This window comes from Lissotriton helveticus, chromosome 8, assembly GCF_964261635.1.
Source record: "Lissotriton helveticus chromosome 8, aLisHel1.1, whole genome shotgun sequence".
In the NCBI taxonomy this organism is placed as follows: Eukaryota; Metazoa; Chordata; class Amphibia; order Caudata; family Salamandridae; genus Lissotriton; species Lissotriton helveticus.
The window spans coordinates 1,337,435,815-1,337,458,692 of record NC_136069.1 but is presented as its reverse complement, the minus strand read 5'-3'; the positions used below and the strand labels follow the sequence as shown (position 1 = coordinate 1,337,458,692).

At 45.5% G+C, this 22,878-nt stretch overlaps 1 protein-coding gene across 1 annotated transcript in view; it reads right to left on the bottom strand.

The window, feature by feature from the left end:
* Positions 1 to 554: 554 nt before the first annotated feature.
* ATG3 (autophagy related 3) overlaps positions 555 to 22,878 on the bottom strand; it is a 185,580-nt gene continuing 163,256 nt past the window's right edge. Inside the window, exons 12-13 of the mRNA XM_078658316.1 lie at positions 16,000 to 16,068; positions 555 to 2,784 (exon numbers count right to left, since the gene is read on the bottom strand). Of these exons, the coding sequence (XP_078514442.1) occupies positions 2,703 to 2,784; positions 16,000 to 16,068 (151 nt within the window). The 3' untranslated portion in view covers positions 555 to 2,702. The remainder of the gene's footprint in view (positions 2,785 to 15,999; positions 16,069 to 22,878) is intronic.

Genomic DNA, 22,878 nt, shown 5'->3' with positions numbered 1-22,878 from the left:
TTTGGAGTGTGTGAGCACAACCCAGAGTACCTGGCAGCCGGACGAGACCCAGAGAGTTAAGAGACTCGAAACCGCATGCACATACTGTTGGGGGGTCAATAAATAGCACCCGTGCTGAATGCACATTACTGCAGTTTACCCTAGAAGTAGAGGGATGAACTACCCAGAACCGGTAAGAGAGCCTGGGGATAGTGGAGAAACAGGCAGTGGGGTAGGAGCAGTAAATGCTGAAATTATGCCCATAAGTACTTTCTTTCTTGAAAATATAAGTCCTGGGCTGGACATTCACTTTATTGGGTGGTTTATTTGGTGTTGAACTCAGAGCTAGAGCATCTCCATACTACCTACTGACTACTAGCCCTCACTATACTGATAGCAAAGTGCAGAAAGGGTTGTACTTGGACTGGTTTGCAGAGCCATAGTAGGACAAGCCCAGGCATGAACCCAACCTCCTCAGTTGGAGCCAGAAGACCCTACCTTTCAAGGCAGACCCCCAAATGGGTCAGACACTCATAGAAACAACCCTGTTCATCAAATAGCATATTCAAGTCTTATTATTGGTTATTCAGTTTTTATTTTTTCAACTAAAAAGACACCAATTTGACGGTCAACAAACACTTAAAAGTATCGCTTAATGTAAAATAAAAAATATCAAATGACAAGGATACAAATAATATGTTTGAAATATAAATAATGACGAATAGGAGTCTACAGAGTCAAACAATTTAACAGACATTTACCCCCTTTTCATTGTAAATTGCAACAGAATTCATATAGCGCTTACTACCCCTGACGGGGTGTCAAGTCGCTTTTCGGTGAGTAGCATGCTACTCCGGAACCTAAAAAGGATTAGTTGTGAGTTAGTATAGGGAAATGTGTTAATTTGAGTGGTGGACATGTGAGTTTGTTAGTTGGATTGAATAGGATAATCGAGGGATAGAAGAGGGAAGAGTCTAGAAGGTGTTATGTGGGAGATCATAGTAGTAAGATGTGGTTTAGGATGAGCAAAAGGAGAGATGGAGGAGGGGTGAGTCTCTAGAAGGGGAATCATAGTAGTAAAATGAGGTTTGGGATATGGGAGGGAAGAATTCAGAAAGGGTTTCTTGGGAGATCATAGTATCAAAATAATAGGCCAATATCCTCACTGAGGACGACTACGGAAAAATGTATAGATTTCTTCTCCCAAACCACTAAATACACATCCCAGCCATGGCCAATGCTGATATGGAGGTTAAGATTGACGTTGTTGACATGCTATCGTACTGGCATATCAAACGTGGTGTCTCTTACAGTGCCAGAAATAAAGGCACTCAATTGAAAGTCATTATTTTCCATAGTTTGAAGGCAGTCATTATAAGGGAACCCATAGTCTAAATCAGCTGTGAAATATTTTTTGTATTTCAGAGGAACTATCATTTCCCTCAACAATCGTCACAAAAAGACTTGCCCTTATTCAGGTCTGCTCACCTGACTATTGACGCAAGTGTTAGGAGCAGGCACCTTCACACATATCCCATCAAGAAAAGTCATCTTCTTTCCAATAACTCTAAATAAACCTGTGTCAAATGCATGCTAAGTCATGACTGTTCCCCCTCCTAAACCATATATGTTGTGTGTCAAGACCTGGGCTTTTATTCAACATGCGGAGGGCAGGAAATCAAAGAAAATCAACCAGACAAAGTTTGCACTTTAGTCACACCTCGCAAAAATATACCTGTTAGTATGTATGGATGAGGTGGGAGAGGTTATGAGCAATACTTGGAGTGCATCAATGTGAAGATGGAGGAGCAAATGGGAAGAGAATATGACCACACACGCACAGCAATTGAGTGCTCAGAACAAAAATAAAAGTAGATACATGATGGGAGCAATGTAAAGACACAACCAATCCAATAAGAAAGATGGTTAAGAAGGTATACTGCAGGGGGCAGACAAGCAAGAGAAAAGTAAGACACGTCTTTGAATATGAAGCAAGCTAATGACAATGTCATTCAAGATGACCAACGATGAGCAATGGTCTGACCCAAACCCTGCTCTGAATATGGTTCTGCAACAACAGACGGCTGTAGAGGTGAAACCCAAAAACACATACATAAACAGAAACCATTCTTAGGTCCCCTTTACACACCACTCTGCCCCGACGGAGCATGGAACCGATAATGGCATTGGCACAGTTTACAAAGATCTACAATAAATAAACAAGCATTGACAATGCCAATGGGTCTGGATTCACTACAGTTTTGTATGACAATGTAAAGAATTACAGGTAAATAGTGTGGCACTGGATATGTATTTGTGTGGAAACAAAGAGCTATAGAGTGGCATTGGTGTTCGGCAGACCCTAACTTGGTTAAGGCCTTCAGCTCTGCCTGGCAGATCCGAGCCAAGGTCCCCTCCGCGATCTCAGGGCGGCGAAACGACAGTCCGAGCAGACAGGGCAGCCACTGGTGGCCATTATATATATAAAGAACGTGTACTTTTATTTAAACAGAGATCTTTATTAAAGGGATCACATATAGGACTTTAAAGAAAATGAGTAAGGCCAGTAGTGCAACATTGTTCGCATCAATGCATAATTGTGGGCCAATTATATTGTACAATAGGAAAATTGTTTAATTTAATGACGGTAAGGGAACAGTCACAGTTCTGTTTTGTTTTCTTTAAAAATGAATATTATAGAATAGTTTGTCTGATGTTTTAATTTACATTGTAAAGTGCCTTGTATAGTCGTATTCTATTGTAGGAATGACAGCTTGTACAAATTTCAAGAAAATTAGAAGGTACCTGGATTTTTGTAGTCAAGGAAAATCTGCCTTAGGCAACTATTTGCTTGAGTGGTTTATCCACCTATGTTTCATACCAACATTCAGTGCATACATAACATATATATTTCGTAATAAAGCAAAGCAATAGCAAGAATCAAAGAAGCAAAACTTACCAAATAGTTTCAGGTAAAGCTAATGTAAATGACAACAGTGCTAGAACGTAAACTAGTGTCCATGTCATTCGGTTATAATATGAGGTATACTACCTCCCTATAAATCTTTGTATTTTCCAATTACAGGTGCATTCGTACGTCAGAACAAACCCTGAAATAAGACAATCAAAAACCTAGTTGCTTTTAATAATTTACAACAGACTAGTGCTAGTGGAGGAAAAGTGTGGACAAATATACCTGACCAGTTCATCCATAGAGCATTGCCCAATGACTTAGTGTGGGTACATGGATGCAATGTTTTAGCATGTTGTGTTCTCTAAGGTGGTGAAGATCTCAAATGTGACTCCCAGCATTGAAAGTACTGTTGAGGAACTTGGTCATTTATACCCCATCTGTGAGTTTGATGATACGTTCAGCTGAGCAGGTCTGCAAATTTGTTGTGAATTCCTGGTAAATGAGCCACTAGGAGAAAGACTGGATGATAATTTGCCCAATGTCATCCCATCTGTGCCCCTGTTTTGGGATGTAATACAGGTTATGTCTGGATGAGCACTGTTTTCTTGAGAATCACTGTGTACAATGATTGTAGATGCTACTGTACTGGCATTAGTTCCACAAAACTGCTGTGCAGCCCTTGTTAGATAGGTGACCATTAGCCATGAATTGTGAGGTGGCCCAAACATGCTGCCACCCTGTAAGAGAGGTCTGTGGTAATGGTCACTTGAGGCTGTGGGTTGAGGAACAACCTTCCAAACAACAAGTTAATGTTTTCCACCATGTTAACTTGTGCCTAACTGCGTTCTACCAACACTATATTGCCCCACTGACTACTCACTAGTGGCTAGGATAAGCAAATCTCTAGTGGGCACATGCGTAAGCGAGCATTTGGAACTATTGCAATGCAAGGTAAGCATTTCGACAAGTTTTATGATCATTTCCAACTTCAGAGATCATTCCCAACTTCAGAGAACATGGCCTCGGGCAAAGGGAAAGAGCCTTTGAAATGCCCTCACTTACGTTGTTGTGGTAGGCTTTGCCTATTACTGTGTTCAGCACAGTGGGCAAAAACATCTGTGTTTCATGAAGTCAGGGGTGCAATTGTTTTTGTCCTGGACTGTGAAACCTATTTCCTGGAGTAGAGACACTGCTTGCCAAGTGTGAATGAGACAATGCTGTAGGCTGGTGCTATTTACATGTCAGTCGTCCAGATATGTGAAGAAATTAAAAGTATTGCAGCGAAGGTGCACTGCAACCACTGACAGACATTGTGTGAATACCTGTGGGGCTCTTGTGACCGCAAAGGGTAGTACTTTGAATTTATATATTTGTTCCACTTATCACAAACCTAAGGTACTGGTAGAGTATCAATAGGGATGTGGAAGTAGCACCCCTGAAATGGAGGGTCATCATATAATCCCAAACGCAGAACAACAGGATGAGGTCTTGCAGAGTTGTCATTATGAGGTGCTCTGAGAATGTGAGAAGTTTTAAATCTGCCTCATAAATAGGGCTGAAAGGCTGCTTCATTAGTTGCGAGAGTACCACATTGAGTTGGCATTCTGGAGGCGGGACTCTTACTGGAGGGATTGTTCGGAAGAGCCCTTTCATGAATTGCTTCACGAGTCTTGAAGAACAAAGACAAAGCCTACAAAGAGCGTCTTTATCGGGCAATTGCAGCAAGGTGGATGTTTACTAAAGCACACAACAGGCCTGATTTGGCCGGGGAGAGAAGATATGGTAGGATTTGCTCTGGAGTAGCGTGGAACGGATGCAAGCTGTTCTGTTGACACTAAATTCAAAACTTTTTCCATTTTAACTTGCAAGTCTTGTTGGTGCCTTTTGCTCTAGCCTGGAGAGAATATCTTTGCATTTGTGTGTGATACGGAGATTCCGAAATTTGTAGAATTCAGGAGCCATGTGTGCAAACTGAGCTAATCTGGTTCTGGATGGCATATTTGACCCCTGTTCATGCTCAGAAGAGATGGCGCAGTGAGAAGGCAAATAGGTTTGATCTCCGAGAGGAGGCGAAGCTCCAAAAGCCAGTGCTGCCAGGGCCACTTGATCGTGATCAGCAGGAGACCACAACGTTCTGTCTTCATCTTGGTGAGGACCCTGGGAATCAAATGGGGGTTGGGGGGGTGTATGACTTTATCCCTGACCAACACCATCTATGCTGGCATGGAACAGTATTGCTGATCGTTGCAAAGAGATCCAGCATTGATTTCCCCCATCGTGAGAAAACCTTGTCCAGTTGATGCTGGTCCAGTTCTCACTCATGGCAACTGTCCTTTGGCCTGCTGAGAGTGTCTGCCAATGTATCGCGAAGTCCTGGAACGTATTTAGCTTTCAGAGATAACCTGTGTTCTGTAAGCAAAGTCCAAAGCTCTTGAGCCTCTTGAAAGGGTGTGAAAGACCTGGTTCCTCCCAGTTTGTTGATGTAATACATGATGCTCGTGTTGTCCATATGAACCAAAACAGAGGATCCTGCGATCTTTGGAAGTAAAGCTTGCAGGGAGAGGAATATGGCTTTGAGCTCCAGGCTGTTGATGTGCATAGTTTTTTAGATTTGCCCTGGATTTGGAGGCCTTGCAAGTGGCCTCCACAACCATCCAGAGATGCATCCTTAGTGATGATAAAATCTGGAAACAACGGTAGGCAGGTGGGGCCCTCGGAGAAATATGGTTTGTGATACCACCATTTCAATGCTTTCCTCATGACCGGGATTATTGAGATCAAGTTTTCGAAGGATTCCGTTGCTTAAACCCACTGTAGTTAAAGCTCCTCTTGTAACAGTCTCATTTTGAGGCGAGCCAATGGAAGCGACTTGTACATCATGAGTGATGTAAAATGTGAGATCATAAGCAGTGCATTGAGGGAGCATAAATTATAGTTAGCTCAGGTAAATATAACTGCTGAATTTCTGTGGTTTTATCTGAGCGAAAGCTGTGCTTAACTGTAAGGTCCCTGTAACCTTTGTTTTTTTCTGTGAATTTCGAAGGTTTTTTAAGGAAAATATTACGTACCCAGTAAGCATTTGTTATTGAAATGTAGAGCTGTAGATACACATGCTTTGCATACTCCTGCCATCTAGTGTTGAGTCTGGATGTTTGCAAGTTTTTTCTTCTTCGAAGAAGTCTTTCTAGTCAAGAGGTAAGTTGACTCCTCCTTTCGGTGATGGTGCGCATGGGCATCAACTCCATTGTTAGATTGTTTTCCAGCAGAAGGTGAGAAAGGAGTTAGTAAGTGTAGAATAAAGATGTCCATGCATATGTATAAGAGTAGGAATCGGCAACAGGTATAGGTACCCGGGGAAGCGGGTGGGCGCATGTGAATTGTCAGCTCAACCTGTCAAGAACAGATGCTTACTTGGTAAGTAACATTTTCCGTTGGCAGTTCGGGCTTGACTGTTCCCATGAGGCACAGGGTCAGACTGATTTGCATATAGCCATGTCTGAACTGGGGTGGAAGAGTGGGCTAAAGAACGGTGATGGATTAAACCCAGATCTTTTGACTGGGTGGTGTGAGTGTTTGATTGATTCAGATGCTCCGTCCATCACCACCCCCTTTTGTACCGCTTTTGGCCGCCATAAGTGTGGCAGGGTATGCTCAGACGTGAGTCCCTTGCTCACTTTGCCACTGGATTCAAGCAAGCCGGGCTGAAGAAGGCTGGAATGCCAGAAACCGGTCCTCGGAAGCTTGTTTCCGGTCCAGGGAAGACATGGCTTGGCAGTTCGGGCTGGACTGTTCCCATGAGGCACAGGGTCAGACTGATTTGCATATAGCCATGTCTGAACTGGGGTGGCAGAGTGGGCTAAAGAACGGTGATGGATTAAACCCAGATCTTTTGACTGGGTGTGAGTGTTTGATTGATTCAGATGCTCCGTCCATCACCACCCCCTTTTGTACCACATTTTCCGTTCAAGGCATGTGAGCTGTAGATCACATGCTTTGCATAGACTATACACCAGTATTCTCCCAAAGCGGTGGCTGACCTGTAGCTGTTGCAGTTGTCTGAAAGAGTGTTCTAAGTACTGCCTGGCCTACATAAGCTTGCTGCCTCGCTAACACATCTACACAATAGTGCATGGTGAATGTGTGCGGTGTAGACCATGTAGCAGCTTTACAGATGTCAGCTAAGGGAATGTTTCTTGCCTTTGTGTGGTGGAGAAAACGCAACAAAGAGTTGTTTTGTGAAATGGTTTTGTTCTTTCTATGTAATATAGCAAAGCTCTTCTAACATCCAAGGTGTGTAGAGCTCGTTATGCCACTGAATCTGGTTGAGGAAAAAACACAGGTAACTCAACCAATTGATTGATGTGAAAGGCAGATACTACTTTAGGTAGCAATTTAGGGTTAGTACGAAGAACCACTTTGTCTTTGTGGAGCTGGAAAAAATGTTCTTCTATGGTTAGTGCCTGTAGCTCACCAAAGTACCTCAGTGAGGTAATTGCAATGAGGAAATTGCAGTTCACATTTATGCATTGGTTCAAATGGTGGACCCATTAATCGTGTAAGGACTATGTTAAGATTCCACATTGGGGCCGGTGGAAGTCTTGGTGGTATTACTCTTTTTAATCCTTCCATAAATACTTTGATAACTGGTTCTCTAAACAGAGACAAATGCTGTCTATTTTGTAGGTACGCAGCTACTGCAGCGAGATGCAAGCGGATGGATGTGTACGCTAATCCTGACTGCTGCAAGTGTGGTAAATAAGAGATATTTTGTATGGAAGCATCCAAATGATTGCTATTGTTATTATTAGAATATATAACAAATCATTTCCATTTAGCTGCATAACAAGCTCTTGTAGTAGGCCTCCTGGCTTCTTTTATGAAGGCCATACAGTCTGGTGGAAGATTCAGATAACCAAACTCTAGGACTTCAGGATCCAGATCACTAAGTTGAGTTCTTTGGGATCGGGATATCTTATTTCTCCATGGCTCTGAGTGAGGAGACTGGATTTGAGATGTAGCTTTTGATGTGGAACTACTGATAGCTCCAACAGGGTTGTGAGCCAAGGTTGACGGGTCCATGTGGGAGATACTAGGATTAGTGTGAGAGATGTTTGTCTGAGCTTCCGAACGTCTAGTAGAATAAGTGGGAGAGGCGGAAAAGCATAGGCAAATATCCCTTACCAGTTGATCCATAGTGCATTGCCTATGGAGAATGGGTGTGGATACCTGGAGGCGAAGCTTGGGCATTTTGCGTTTGTGTGTGGTGAATAGATCTATTTGGAGGAAACCCCATACTGAAAATATAGGAGAAGAACTTGAGGGTGAAGGTCCCACTCGTGGATTTGTTGCTTCTCTGTTGAGAAGGTTGTCAATTTGCTTGTTTACTCCTGGAAGGTATTCGGCTAGGAGATACATTTTGTAGTGTGTGGCCCACCTTCAAATGGCTTGTGCTAGTAATGGCAGTTGGAGTGTGTGTGTCCCCCCTGTTTTTGTATATAGTACATGGCTGACATGTTGTCGGTGCGAACTAGAACAGCTTTGCTTTCAAGATAAATTTGAAAGGCTTTCAGCGCTTGAAACACTGCTAGCAGCTCTTGGTGATTTATGAGGAGATGTATTTGCTTTTGACTACACAAGCCTTGAATTGTGTGATCCTGGAGAAGAGCTCCCCAACCAGTAAGCAACGCAACCGCTGTTCGCACTGTCTGTGGAACAGGGTCGATGAGGGGCCGCCCTTTGGACAGATTTTGTGGGTTACACCACTGCAGAGAGCGATGGGGGCAGCCGTTTACCAACACTAGATCGGTTAACTGACCCTGCGACTGGTTCCACTGACTCGCTCAGCATTGTTGAAGGGGATACACGTGAAGCCTTGCACGAGGAACACTCATGATGCAAGATGCCATAATTCCCAGCAGTTGCATGAACACTTGAGCTGGTAATGAATGGTTGGGCTGCAACTGAGTGATTAGAGCCTGAATATTGCGAATGTTGGCTGCATTGGGACAAGCTAGAGCTTTTTGAGCATCTAAAGTGGTTCCCACATAGGTTTGTGTGGGAGACACTTTGGGTAAGTGCTGGCTTTGATGAGCCAGTCGTCCAAGTACAGGAAGACATGAATGTGTTATCTTTCCTAGGTGAGCAGCGACTACTGCTAGGCATTTGGTGAATACTCTGGGAGCAGTGGTGACTCCAAATGGAAGCACCTTGAACTGATAAATGCTGCCCCACTATCACAAATCTGAGATATTTACGATGAGTGGGATGTATTGGAATATGAAAATATGCATCCTTTAAGTCTAGAGTAGACAAAGTCGCCTTGCTGTAGTAGCAGGGGCATTTGTTGAAGTGTCACCATGTGAAAATGATCTGATTGTATGTAATGATTTAGTTCTCTGAGGTCTAGAATGGGTCTGAGAGAGCCGTCCTTTTCGGGTATTAGAAAACATAGCAGCTGACCCTTGATATTTTAGCAGTACAGGCTCTATGGCTCCCTTTAGTAGGAGAGACTGAACCTCTTTTTTGATGAGGTGTAGATGCTGTGGTGGCATTGTGTGAACGTTGAGGAATGTTTGGAGGATCGTTGGTAAGCTCCAGGCAATAACCAGATTGGATAATTCCTAGCACTCATTTGTCTGTAGTTATTGCCAGACAGGGAGGAATTGAGGGGGGAGGGAAGAGGAGGCAAGCCACTGTGTTAGGTGAGGGGAGGTACGTGTTGAGGAGCCTTTACCCCTACCCTTCCTGGTGTTGCCTCTGCACCCTCCTCTAAAGAAACTTCTTGAAGAGGTGGACTGATTGTTGCCTTTGTATGGTGTAGAGGCAGTGTCGGACTAGATTATTTTTTAACCCGCGATAGAAGAAGCAATGAAAGGAACCCCTATTGGAAGGGGACTGAAGGGCTCCCATATATTTTGCAACATCTGTGTCCTTTTTCATTTTCTCTAAGGAGGAGTCTACAAAGAGATGTGTGTCGAACGGTGTGATCAGAATGGAAGCTTGGACTCCGGGTTTAAACCCGGAAATTCTTAACCAGGCGTGTCTTCTTAATAAAACACTTGCATTAATGGCCCTAGCTGCAGTGTTGGCGGCATCTAAAGCACACCTAATTGACAAATTAGTCTTGAGCTTTGGATTTATGTTAATCTGGTAGGAATTGGAGTATTGCTCTTTTTCGTCCCAGTGTGCCCTGTCGTACCTGGCTAGAATGGCCTGGGTGTTAGCAATACAGCAGTGATTTGCTGCTTGGGCGGCTACTTTTTTCCCTGAGGCATCTATTAGTTTAGATTCTTTGTCTGGGGGGTAGGGAGGGGGGAGCGGACGTTTGTGAGTTTGCCCGTTTACAGGCATTAGAAACCACTCTAGAATCTAATGATAATTGGCCTTTAATATAAGCTGGACCTGATGGTGCAGGTTTATATTTCTTAACTATTCTAGGAGTGAGAATGCGTGCATGAACCTGGTCTTTAAATGCCGTCCACATGTCTCAAAATACCTTTGATTATGGAGAGTGTGTAGCTTGATCTTTGTGAAGTACTAAGTGTCTCAAAGAGATAGTCCTCCTCTAGAGATTCCTTATGTAATTGACCCCCATGATATTCAGCAGCCCTATTTAATAGCTCTATAGAGCCTACATCATCATCTGGTGGAGAAGGTTTTGTAAGATAAATGTCAGGATCATTATCTGTGGGTGAATAATCTGTATTATAATCTGTCCAGGGGTCTACATGCATAGTATCTCCCCCATCACCATCTTCCTGATCATCAGTTGTTTGTGGTTGTGGTGAATTTGTAGGTGTTATCAGTACATTTTTGTTTTGTGGGGAAGGAGGTGATAGAGGAGGAGGAGAAGGGTTAGTACCAACATGTTTAAGGAATAAATTAAGTGTCCTCTGGCTCTGGTTTGCGTTTAAGTGGCAATTTGGTGGAATATGTCCCGTTTTAGGGTTAAATAACAGTTCTTTTTGTTTCAGGTCCCGTTTGGAAGGCGGGACGTCGAACTTTGGCTCCTGCTGTGGTAAAGGTGTATTTTTGCGTCTAGATGCCAAGATTTTCGGTGGCTGTGTTTTCGGTGCAGAAGCTTTCGGATCCGAAGAAGCTTTCCATTTTGTTGAAGGAGCCGGCTCTGAGACTTAAATTTTTTTAAAAATCTTTTTATTAAGACATCAACAATAAATGAACATCAGGTGACAATTCAAACTGTTGCAGGTTTCATTATTACTTTCCATACATCAAAAGATACAACACAGAATAGTATAAGTGGATCAAGGGGACTCGTGCACTTCTTGGTCATCTTGGCGTATCGGGGGCTCACAGATATCTCCACGGTAGTGATTCCAAGCCTCCCAAACTTTCCCCCACTTTGCAGGACACCCACTAGCAGCATATACTGAGCGTTCTCTAAACATGCACCAATCCAAATCCTCTGCCCATTTCTCTACCCGGGGTGACTGACTTGCTCCCCACAACTGAGCAATATTACGCTTCGCTATCATGCATGCTAATGTCGTCCACTGCTTTCTGAGCGTATTCAGATCTGTGGGCTCACAAACATTCAGGATACACCTGCGAGCCTCTGGCCTTATCTCTACCCCCAGGACCTCCCGCATCTTATCGTGGATCTTCTCCCAGTGTGTCTGCACCACTGTACAGTGCCACAAAATATGCATAAACGTTCCAAGTTCCCCGCATCCCCTCCTGCACTCACCATCCTCCGAACGGCCCTTACGGATAAGACTCAGCCCCGTAACATATGACCTGTGCAAAATCTTTAATTGCACCAGCCTGAGCCGCATCTCTATTGCCACCACCCGTGGAGAGGAAACCGCCTCCCGTCAGTCCTCCTTTTTGAACTCCAGCCCATCCTCATTCCAGCGCGCTTTAATAAGTGCCAGTGGATCCTCCATATTATTTATGAGTTTCCTGTATATTAAAGAGATGTTCTTCTCAGGGAGGTGACTGTCCAACACCCGGTCTTCGAGGGGGGAGGAGTCGGGAAGCGATGTATCTTTGGGAATATGTGTGAGCAGTGCATGACTAATCTGAAGGTAGCAGTAGTGTGAAGGTGGTACTGCTGCTGAAGAGACTGGAATGTGTGGACCGTGCCGCCTCCCCAGACGTTTTTAATCTGTGTGATCCCAATGAGGTCCCATTTATCGAAGCCTTTAGACTTCCACAGACTGCCCAGTTTCTCCGAACTCCACAGCGGGGTGACGAGTGTAAGCCTCCCTCCCATTTCAGATATCTGTTAGTCGCATGCCACACCTGAACAGCATGTGCTGTGGGTCCCGCTAGGGGGAATCGACAAGGCTTGGCATAGAGCGCTCTCGTATAGTCTTGCACTTGCCAGCAGTCCGTTGCGTATCCCGGGTCCCCGGAGGGACTGTAAAAAGCGTGATTCATCACGGCTAACTGCGAAGCCCAATAATATTTACGTAGGTCTGGTAGACCTATCCCTCCGCCGTACCAAGGAAGCGTAAGTTTAGTGAACGTGATACGGGACTTCCCGTCCCACAAAAGCTGCCTCTGTAGGGTCTCTATGTCTTTAAAGTAGGAGGCCGGGACGGGGTCCATCGCATTTTGAAGTGCGTACAAACACCGGGGAAGGGCCAGTATTTTAAAAAAGCACTGCTCTACCCAGAAGGGAAAGCGGCAGCACCTTCCATCACGCCACATCTCCCCTGAGCCGAGTCAGTGGGGGCCCCAGGTTGTTAGCAAATGGTAGTTTCGGGTCAAGCGTTACATAAATGCCGAGGTATTTAAACCCTACCGGCTCAATCTGTATCGGGCAAGTATGTGGAATTATCAGCGGGTACCCCTGAGAACAAAAAGAACCGATTTTGACCAATTAATTGCGAAGCCCGAGTATCTCCCAAAAATCGCAAGCACATCTAGGAAACATCAGTGATCCCCTCGGATTAGTGAGATAAAGCAAGATATCGTCCGCATATAATGAGATCTTGTCCTCCCAGTCCAGCGTCCAGCGCAGGCCACGAATCGAAGGGTCCCACCGAACCCACGCCGCAAGCGGCTCCAGGGCCAAGGCAAAAAGGAGCGGGGGACAGGGGACAACCCTGCCTCGTACCCCTGCCGAGGGGGAAGTCAGAGGATTTTCAATTATTCACAACAACTCTGGCCAGAGGGGCCGCGTATAGAAGACACACCCAGGTAATAAACTCAGACCCAAAACCCATCTTCCCCAACACCGCAAATAATTCTGAGACTGGTTTTAGTTTTGAGGCCGAATGTTTCGGCTCAGTGCCTGAGTGAGGCCGACTCGATCCCACGCCGGAAAGCTTTTGTGTGCGTTTGTTTCGGTGCCGAGCCGGAAGGCAGGGCGTTGGAAACATTTTCTGGGCGCTGACCTTGACCAGAAGGCAGAAGTGGGACCACAGCCTTTTCCTTGGGTTGACTAGTTTTTTGGGGCAAGGAAGGTTCAGTACTCACGGTACGCTAATCTTGCGGAATCTCTGCGACCATATCGGGGCCAGATTCTGAGACGGAAACAATCTCCTCCTGTTCTTTTTCCTCGGCTCCTAGTGCATCGTAAGTCTCTTGTTCGGAACCTTCGCTGAAGAGATACGGAATGGAGCCGATGTTTTGACTTTGCATTTCGTGACGTCAAGCCAGACGGTCACGGAGCGTTTTCTGCGTTTGGAAAGATCTACACACATTGCAGTTCTGTTTGTTATGCTCTGGGGAGAAGCACAAGTTGGACACTTTGTGTGAGTCGGTGCGAGGAAACTTTGCTTGGCACCTGGGACAGAATTTAAATGGAGTCCAATCCATGGACTGCGAGGTGGACCGACGCAGCTAGGCCTGAATTTCCTGATCGAAAAGAGTTTTATAACAGATACGCGAAGAATGGGATACGCAATCGAAAACAATACCGTCGAGGGTACGTGGATTGCGCACCGAGGGGAACCAGAGGAATGGTTTCAGCCGGAACACAGCAACACACGTTTGAACCAGATGGCAGAAAAACACAATCTAACAATGGAGTCGATGCCCTGCGCACTATCACCATAAGGAGGAGTCACCTTACCTCATGACTGGAAAGACTTTTTCGAAGAAAAACAACTTGCAAACATCTAGACCCAACAATAGATGGCTGGAGTATGCAAAGCATATGATCTACAGCTCACATGCCTCGAACAATTTATTTCCTAATTTTAACCTGTAACCTTTTTGGGTGGGTGTGTGATTGGCTGAATAGGTGTGATTGGCTGAATGGGTCTGTGAGTGGGTGTGTGAGTCACTGTATGGATCTATAAGTGGATGTGAGTGGCTGTATGGGTCTGTGAGTGTCCACAAAGCATTTAAGGTCATCTTTCAATGTGGAATTGCTGAGAAAACACACTAGCATCGCCTTTGTCAAACCCAGGAGGTCAGAATAAATTGTCCTTTACAGAAGTGGTGCTTCAATTGGGGCACCTGCTATGTTTATATATGCAAGTTATACATTTAGTAAGTTAAGTAAGTTAAGTTTATATATGGAAGTTACCATTGAAGTTTATTTCTGTAAAAAGTAGGCAGGTCCTCATGCCAGCTTTCCCTGCAACAGCTCTCCTGTCCAGCTTACCTGCAGTCTGCTATCCTCTGCTGCCTGTCTACCTGCTGCCCTCTGTTTGAGCCGCCTCTGCTTGTTTTTCTGCCCTTTGTTTTGCCTTTTCAGCTCCTTATTCAGCCCTCTGTTTTGCCTTCACTGCTCGTTTTCCTAACCTCTGTTTCCCCACTTCTGCTTGGTTTCACCTTTTCAGTTAATTTTTCTGCCCTCCATTTTGCCTTCACTTCTTGTATTCTGCCCTGTGTTGTCGTCTTCTGCTGTTTTTGTGGAGAAGTGTGGCTGTGGAGAAGTGTGGCTCAATGGTTAGAGCAGGCAGACCTCGATGCAGAGCTCTGGCCAGGGACCAGGGTTCGATTCCCGCCTCGGCGGGTCTCGGGCTCATTAATTCCCCTGACCGGATATTCTTACCTCAGTGCCTATTCTGATCATGGGTCCCACGCTGCAACTCTGGGAAATAGCTTGCTTAGTCTCCACAACGGCCCCCACAACGTGAGGGATGCCTGGTCTGCACCATGGGGGTGCCCAGGAGTGGACACTTCACAGGGAAAGCCAGGAAGGGTTCCCTAGCGGTATTCGTACAAGCGCCGGGAAACCCACTGCGGGTAGCTGTGCGCTATACAAGTACAAAAAACATTTACATTTGCATTTTCAGCTTGTTATTTTTCTGCTCCTTTTTCCACCCTCTATTTTGCCTTTTCTGCTCATTTTTCCGTCCACTGCATTGCCTTTTCTGCTCTGTTTTGCCTTCTGCTGCTCAGGGAAAATCAAACCATTGCCTTGGAGGATTTATGGCTCCAAGTCCAGATATTTCATACATCCCTTCTATCATATGTGGTTCAGTAGGCTGGGGTGGCCATGCACCTGCCAACTCACGCATGCTGGGTTGATGTGCTTTGGAATAGATTCCTTAATTGTCCTTTAAATTAAATACGGGAAGGGCCTGGACAAATAAATGTAATGTGAAAAAGTGAGATACTGGTCTTGCCCTCACCTTTCCAAAGATACAACCCAACAAGAGGGACCGCTTAATATGTACACATTGTTGTCCTTCTATGTCACTTCTCAGCAATGCACACAGTGACAAAAGACACCAATGGCATCCTCAAATTGGTGAGTGTGGACTGAAGGTAAACATTATTCCACCGTTGACTCTGCTGGGGTGGAAGCAAGAAAACCAGTGTGTAGTGCCTTATGGCATTTCCAGAGCCCAACCATAGTACTGTGGATGGAATTTTAGTGACTGCATTTTTCAATTGCTTACATTAAAGAAAAAGGGAATACTGTGGAATGTAAAGGTGTGTGTGAATTTCAACTATTTCAGCTCTCCACAAAAATTGCTAAATAGAAAAATATCAAGTCATCTTGACAAACAGACATCCACAATCTTCTGGTCACCAACTTTCTGATCTTCAGAATGAACCCACTGAATAGAACCATAACTGCAGTGGCGAACAAACAACTAAAAAAATACTGCAAACATAAGTTCAAATGAAAGAAGTTGTAACCACAAATCCTAAACAATTATTTCATAAAAGGATACATATGAACTCCAAGTTCACCTCCACCTTCTGCAACAGTCTCAATTATTTTCTTCATTACTTCTGCATGCCTATTAAATCAATGAACAATAGTTTCTGTTATAGGGAAAATATTCCATTGAACAAACAGTAGAATATTTAATTACTTTTTGTCTACAGCAAACCTGGTGAAACTGGGCCTTTTTAGATATCAGGATACCACAAATTTTTGAAATGGTGTAGAACGATGCATAAAATATGAAGGAAAAATGTACAGAGAACCAAATTGTGCAATTTTTCTATTCAGAACTTGACTAGCAATGGTAAAGTCGGATAAGAAATTCATGTACAAATGACAAGCTGCTTACATTGGCACGATAAACCTGTTAAGAGGCGCCCACTCAATAATTTAAACATACAAAAACATAGGTTGCCACTTCTCCCTTGAGAGAGTACAAATAGATACTTTTAAACATTCACAGAGATTAAGCTATTTCCTCTCACAACTGAGACCTACCTGTAAAAGAAAACAAGACAACTGCATTCTCATCGACCCTTTTTGATGTCTTTGATGTCTAAATAGCACCATTTCAAATACATTGTATAAAGCATGCAAAAAGAGTAGAATATCAATACCTTTTGGCCCTTCTCAAAGAACCATCTTCATACTTTTATGCAAATTTTAAGTATCTCAGTTTTGGTTTTGTTTGTTAAGAATTTCAAGAAGGCATTCTGATTCGGTCAGAGTTATGAAGTAATGGTATGGGTTACTTGCAATGAATGGAGTATGTGATGGGTAGAGAAGCAATGTCATACTCCCAACAGCTGGCTTTTCTCCAGGTCCATAGAGCAGGCCAAATCCAAAGCCCCCATTTGCAGCTCTGGAGGAAATGAACACCTAATATGTACCTTTTCAGATTGTCTTGAGGCAAAGGTATATTTATTTTTCTCTACACTACACTACACAACCGAGTCTCTTCCTAGCCACACACTCTCTCTGTTCATACCCATCCTCTTCAGTTGTTCCTCTGGTCCAGATATGTGATCTTTTCTCTTCCCCGCCATATGTGATTACCAGACCATCTTATTGAACAGGATGTGTTAATAGCATGTAATCACATATGTTTGTATGTTTTTGAATGATGTGGAATTCCTAAGTGAGGAGTGTGAGGGTAGTGGCTGCATTTGTGTCTCCTACGGCACACCTTCTGCAATCGTACTATCGCCTACCTCTGCCTTTTCCAGACTTCCTAGAGGAACTTTTTTCACACCAGATTCCTCTTGAAGTGTACATTTGACAACACTTTGTCTGGTAAGTCCCAAGTCAACAAGGTTGCGGGGGCTTGTTTTGCGAAATTGCGCATGATCAGGAAGATATTCCCGTATCTTCCTCAATCTTCCCGTAAAACGGTGGTCCAGGCGCTCATTACTACACATTTGGACTATGCTAACAGTCTATATGCGGGTGCCCCCCAGTACTTGATTGATCGCCTGCAGATTATCCAAAACGCCGCGGCTCGGCTTATTGGCAATATCCCTGCTCGCACCTCAGTGAGAGAATATAGAGATGAGCTTCATTGGCTCCCTATAGCTCGGCGTATTGATTTTAAGATCTTGACTTTGGCATTTCGTGCCATTCATGGAATAGGCCCGCCTTACCTGAGTAAACGCCTTAAAATTTCATCTTCAGTTAGACACCTCAGATCTAACAGCCTTCGTTTACTGACCGTCCCAAGATTCAGACTTTCCAGGTGTGGCGGCAGAACTTTCACCGTCACCGCTGCCAAACTCTGGAACAGCCTACCTTTGGATCTTAGGTTCATTGAATCTGAGACGGTCTTCCGACGTAAACTTAAAACCTGGTTGTTTACTAAATCGGGCATAATCGTGTCTGCACCTTCTATCTCCTTTCTGTAGGATTTACTCCTGGCACCTTCCTTGGGTGGCACTAGGGTAATCTTAGCGCCGGGACACCTCCGCCGGAGGTAGCCGTGCGCTTTATAAGCTTCAAAAATAAATAAATAAATAAACTCACTTCTGAGAAAGCACTTATGGGAGGTCTGAGCAAGCTACATTGCTACTTTGGAAGGTAGTGCTACCCTGTTTTGTCAGTGTTTCACTGGATAACATGACCTTAGTTTCCCAGAATAAGATCAATTGAATTGTCTAGGTTGCCATCAATGTAAAACTACTGCTAGGCTTGGGGGTCCTCATAAATTGGTACAAATGGATAGATTTATTGGGATTCAGTTGCATCTACTCTGAGTTTGCCAAAAATGTGTACAATAAAGGGGAGGGAAGCATGGTGCCTAACACAGAAACTTTTTAGTTGTGAGAACTGGCCAGGAATGTGAGACTGCTACAGTCCTGGTGCACTATCACTACCACTCACACAGACTGAAAATACAAAATGTACACAAAAGAATATTTTACTCAGAGAAGGTTCCCAAATTAGAGAATGTTCTGTACGAGTTCCGATGATGGTTAGATGATATATATATATATACACATTGAGTAAAGGTGCCGTATTCGAGATGTTGCAGAATTTTATTATATTACTGGACTGTAGAAAAATGTGATTGGACATTGTGAGGATGTCTCATATGGAGCAACGTAATCCACAGACTTGCTTAATCTCTGTTGTCTAGAGATTCTGGCAGGCTCCTTTATGACAAGATACCTGGCTAATAATTCTAATATTATATTCTACTATTACTACTGCAGAGGGATAACATATCTATGGTGAGGTAAATCACATAATCACAAATGTTGATGAATATAGAAGAATTTCTAGCACAACTGTGTGGACAGTCAAATATCAATTTAGGCAGAGATTCATCCAGGCAGATAACCTTCCAGATCTGAATAATGTAGTGGTGGGCTGATACTCTAACACTGCAGGTCCAGTAAGTGTTCTGATAAGGGTTTCTTGGGGTGCCACGTTATGGTTTGCACTATCCACTGGGTGGGGAGACTACGGCCTACCCCCCAACCAATGAGGCAAAAATTCCCAGGGGTAACCCTACACACCTTCCTGGAGTTCCCATTTGTCTCACACCAAAACATCCCAGTTTACTTAACCCATAAATCTCAAAATGGGACACCCTTCCTATCTTGCGCAGAGCTCTTGTGTCCACCCAGAGTGGCCAGGGAAATGAACAGTCTCCTCCCCTGTGTGCAGTCCAAACTGGTTCTCTGGTAACTTTACTCATACTGGATACAGATCCAGCCTGATTAGTGTTGGCCTGGGCAACAAAGACGTTACCCCTCTCAGGCTTCTACTTATACTAAACTATGAATTGGCAGGCATCACCGCTGTCCCTCTCATGTTGAAGAAGTTCCTGGAATCTCCCCCCAGCTGTCCTTCCTACGCTGATAGGGATGACATGCCCAACACCCAGCCCATCCAGTTACCAGGTGTAGGACTTGGCCCTTTACTCAGGGTTCTCCCCAAATTGTTGCCTTCTTCCTCCTATTTTATATGACCTATATTTGTTGGTTCTAGTACTCTGGGCACATTACCACTGCTGACTAGTGCTAAAGTGCATATGCTCTCTTTTTAAATTGGATTGGTGATTGATTTGTCCATGATTGGCATATCCATGATTGGCATATCTGATTTACTAGTAAGTCCCTAGTAAAGTGCACCAGGTGTGCCCAGGGCCTGCAAAACAAATGCTACTAGCGGGTCTGCAGCACTGATTGTGCCACCCACCAGTAGCCCTGCAAACATGTCTCAGACCTGCCACTTAAATGTCTGGATGTGCAGTTTTAAACTGCCATTTCGGCCTGGCAAGTGCCCCCACTTGCCAGGCCCAAGCCTTGCTTTTTACTATACCTACATCGCCCTTAAGGTAGGCCCAAAGCAGACCCATGGGCAGGGTGCAATGTATTTAAAAAGGTGGGACATGTGCTGTGGTGATTTGTGTGTCCTAATAGTGAAATACTGCTAATTTCGTTTTTAGGTCTCGGGCCTAGCGTCACACTGCGTAAGCAGTGTGGGCGGAGCCCGAGATTTTATGACTTCAATGTGGAGCTTTATTCCGCCTCTCTCTTCCATTGGCTAGCTCCATAAATGGAGGCTAGCCATTGGAGAGATGGGTGTCTGTCACTCTTTTCCCCGCCTTGACGCGATTCATGGGCGTTTCTGGCTCTTTTTTTAAGCCCCGCCCCTTTTCTCTCCGTCATTCGAAGGTAGGCGTTTACTCATTTCCCCCGATCGTCCAGAGATCGTCCTCGGGTGAGTGTTTGTTGTTTTACATTGCTCCCGTCTTTCCTTCTGCCCTCCCAGCACCCTCCAACAGAGATTCAGGCTCCGTTCAAACTTCAGAGAGGCAGGCGCCATACAAATTTCGGAGAGCGAGCAGCGAATGTTTAATGTAGAGAGGTAGGCGTTTACTCATTTCCCCCGATCGTCCAGAGATCGTCCTCGGGTGAGTGTTTGTTGTTTTACATTGCTCCCGTCTTTCCTTCTGCCCTCCCAGCACCCTCCAACAGAGATTCAGGCTCCGTTCAAACTTCAGAGAGGCAGGCTCCATACAAATTTCGGAGAGCGAGCAGCGAATGTTTAATGTAGATGGCTGCACTTCGGGGCTCAATGTGGTGACTTTTTCCTAATAAAATTGTTCCTTTGCTCCCGTTGTTGCTTCCGCCCACCCACCTCCCTCCGGCACAAAGACAGCCTAAGCAGAAACATATTGAAGGTGAGCCGCAGGTGTTTACTGTAGGTGGCACAGTTCAAACTTAAAAAATCACCCGTTAATTGTTGCTTTGTTCCCGTCTTTCCTTCCGCCCTCCCACCACCCTCCAACACAGATGCGGGCTCAGTACAAACTTCGGAGAGGCATGCTCCGTACATACTTAGGAGAGCGAGCACCAGGTGTTTAATGTAGATGGCTGAACTTCGGAGCTCAACAGAAACGTTCTTGCGTACTTCTCACCCCCCTTTAAGTGCCTCTTTTCAGCACTTTACTTCCATGCTGATGCCAGACGCTATTCGTGCACAGATGAATTGCATGTGCATTTGTGCAACATGGCCATTCCAAGCCCCATCACAAGTTTTAAAAGGTGGAGACTTTTTCCCCCACTTCTCTACCATCGCCCCTTTCCACGTTGAGAGAACGCCTTTGCGAATGCTTGTACTGTGTCATGGGGTTAATGTGTGTGCATATCCAGACATGCTGTTTGCATTTTTTTACTGTGCTCATAAAGAACGTCTGTCGGACGGTGTGTGGTGTGTAACTTTCCCCTCTCGCCATGTATTGAAAACAGGCACGTTCAAGTTCAAAAGACCTTTATTCGAATTTCATAAAATTCATAAAAGTCCCGCAGTTAAAAACAACAAATCACAAGGGGGCGTGGCTAGCAGCCGACGATGGCGGCAGCATAAAGGAAAGGCTCCGCGGCTGAGGCGGCCTCTCCTAAGATCCGACGAATAATCCGAAAAAAAATTTCATCTCCACAGGAGGGACCCGGAGCCCAGGACCGGGCGATGCAAGCGGCTGCAGGCGGCGTGACAATCCGACGCCTGGAAGTCGACTTATGGTGAAGCAACGGAGCGGCCCGCAAGGCGCGAAGAAGCCGGGGACTGCCTGATAGTCCAGCCCAACAGGAAGTGAAGTGACATCGGGGGACCCGCGCCGGAAGTTCCCGCCGATCACCCGTCCGGCTGGTGGTGCGTAGAGACTCTGTGAGTGTACCGGCGGGACCGGAACCAGCCTCGGACCGAGAGCGTGGATACAAAGGCCGGCTCTCGCTCCCCTGCTCCTCAGAGTGCGGATCATGCCTGGAAGAAGATTCTACATAATGGCGATGTTGAGGTGAGCCGCCATTTTGAGGGGAGCGAAGGACATCACTACCGGGGCCCGGCCTGCTTGCGGACCATCGGCACCGCGCCCGGACTTCTGAGTGGCAGTGGAGGTGGCGGCGGGGGCTGACGGCGCTGATTTACCGGCTGTGAGCACCCAGGGTGAAACAAAACCACACCACGCCTGATTGACTGGGGGAAAACGTCGGAGGAATGTAACCATCGCCCACACTGCATTGTAACCCCCCCCCCCCCGGCAGCACTGACATCACGGGGCGTGTGGCACTCGGGGAGCAACTGGGCACTCTCTAGTGGCCTGGCGGGGTGTACATCAACTCCTAAATACCGACGGGCGGCTGCCTCTAAAGCAACTAGGGACGAGGAGAAGCAGGGCCGTGGGTAGTACAGCTGCGCCCCGCAAGTGAGCCCGAACGGAAGTGTCACTCCCTGATCGATACAAATGAGGGGGAAAGCCTAATACCACTGCATAGAGCTGGGATACGGCATTCAAGGACACTCGGTCCCAGGGCTGATCGGACTGGTGGCATATCCCATAGACACAAAGAACGGGGCAAATCCAGCACTACTCCTCCTGCAGTCCCCATCAGGCATATTGGGGCAAATACGTGATTATCTCACCACAGGCGATTCCAGACGAGTCCAACGCCTCCTGCCTGGCCACAGACGCAGGTAGCAACGTCGGCGACCAAAATTAACCGCAAAAGGGGAAAACGCGGTCTTCCGTCGCGGGAGTGCCCGGAGACCGCGGGTACAGCAGACATGGCGGGGAAGAACCTGAAGAGTGGCACTACACAGACTCGGATAGACCGATATGCCTGCGACAGGCCCGTGGTGTCCCCGACGGCCGGACGGGAGATGGCCAGTAAAGCCGTGGAAGTGCCGGGGAGCAAAAAAGCGACACTGGATGATGTGATGCAGGCCCTGGCGCATCTACAGACAACGGTGGGATCGATTTCGTCCGACATTACATTGATCAGAGCTGATTTCCACAAAATGACGGAAAAAGTCAACGCCATGGAAGTGGTAACAAAATCACTAGTGGAAGATGTGTCTGAACTTCAAGTGACAGTGGAGA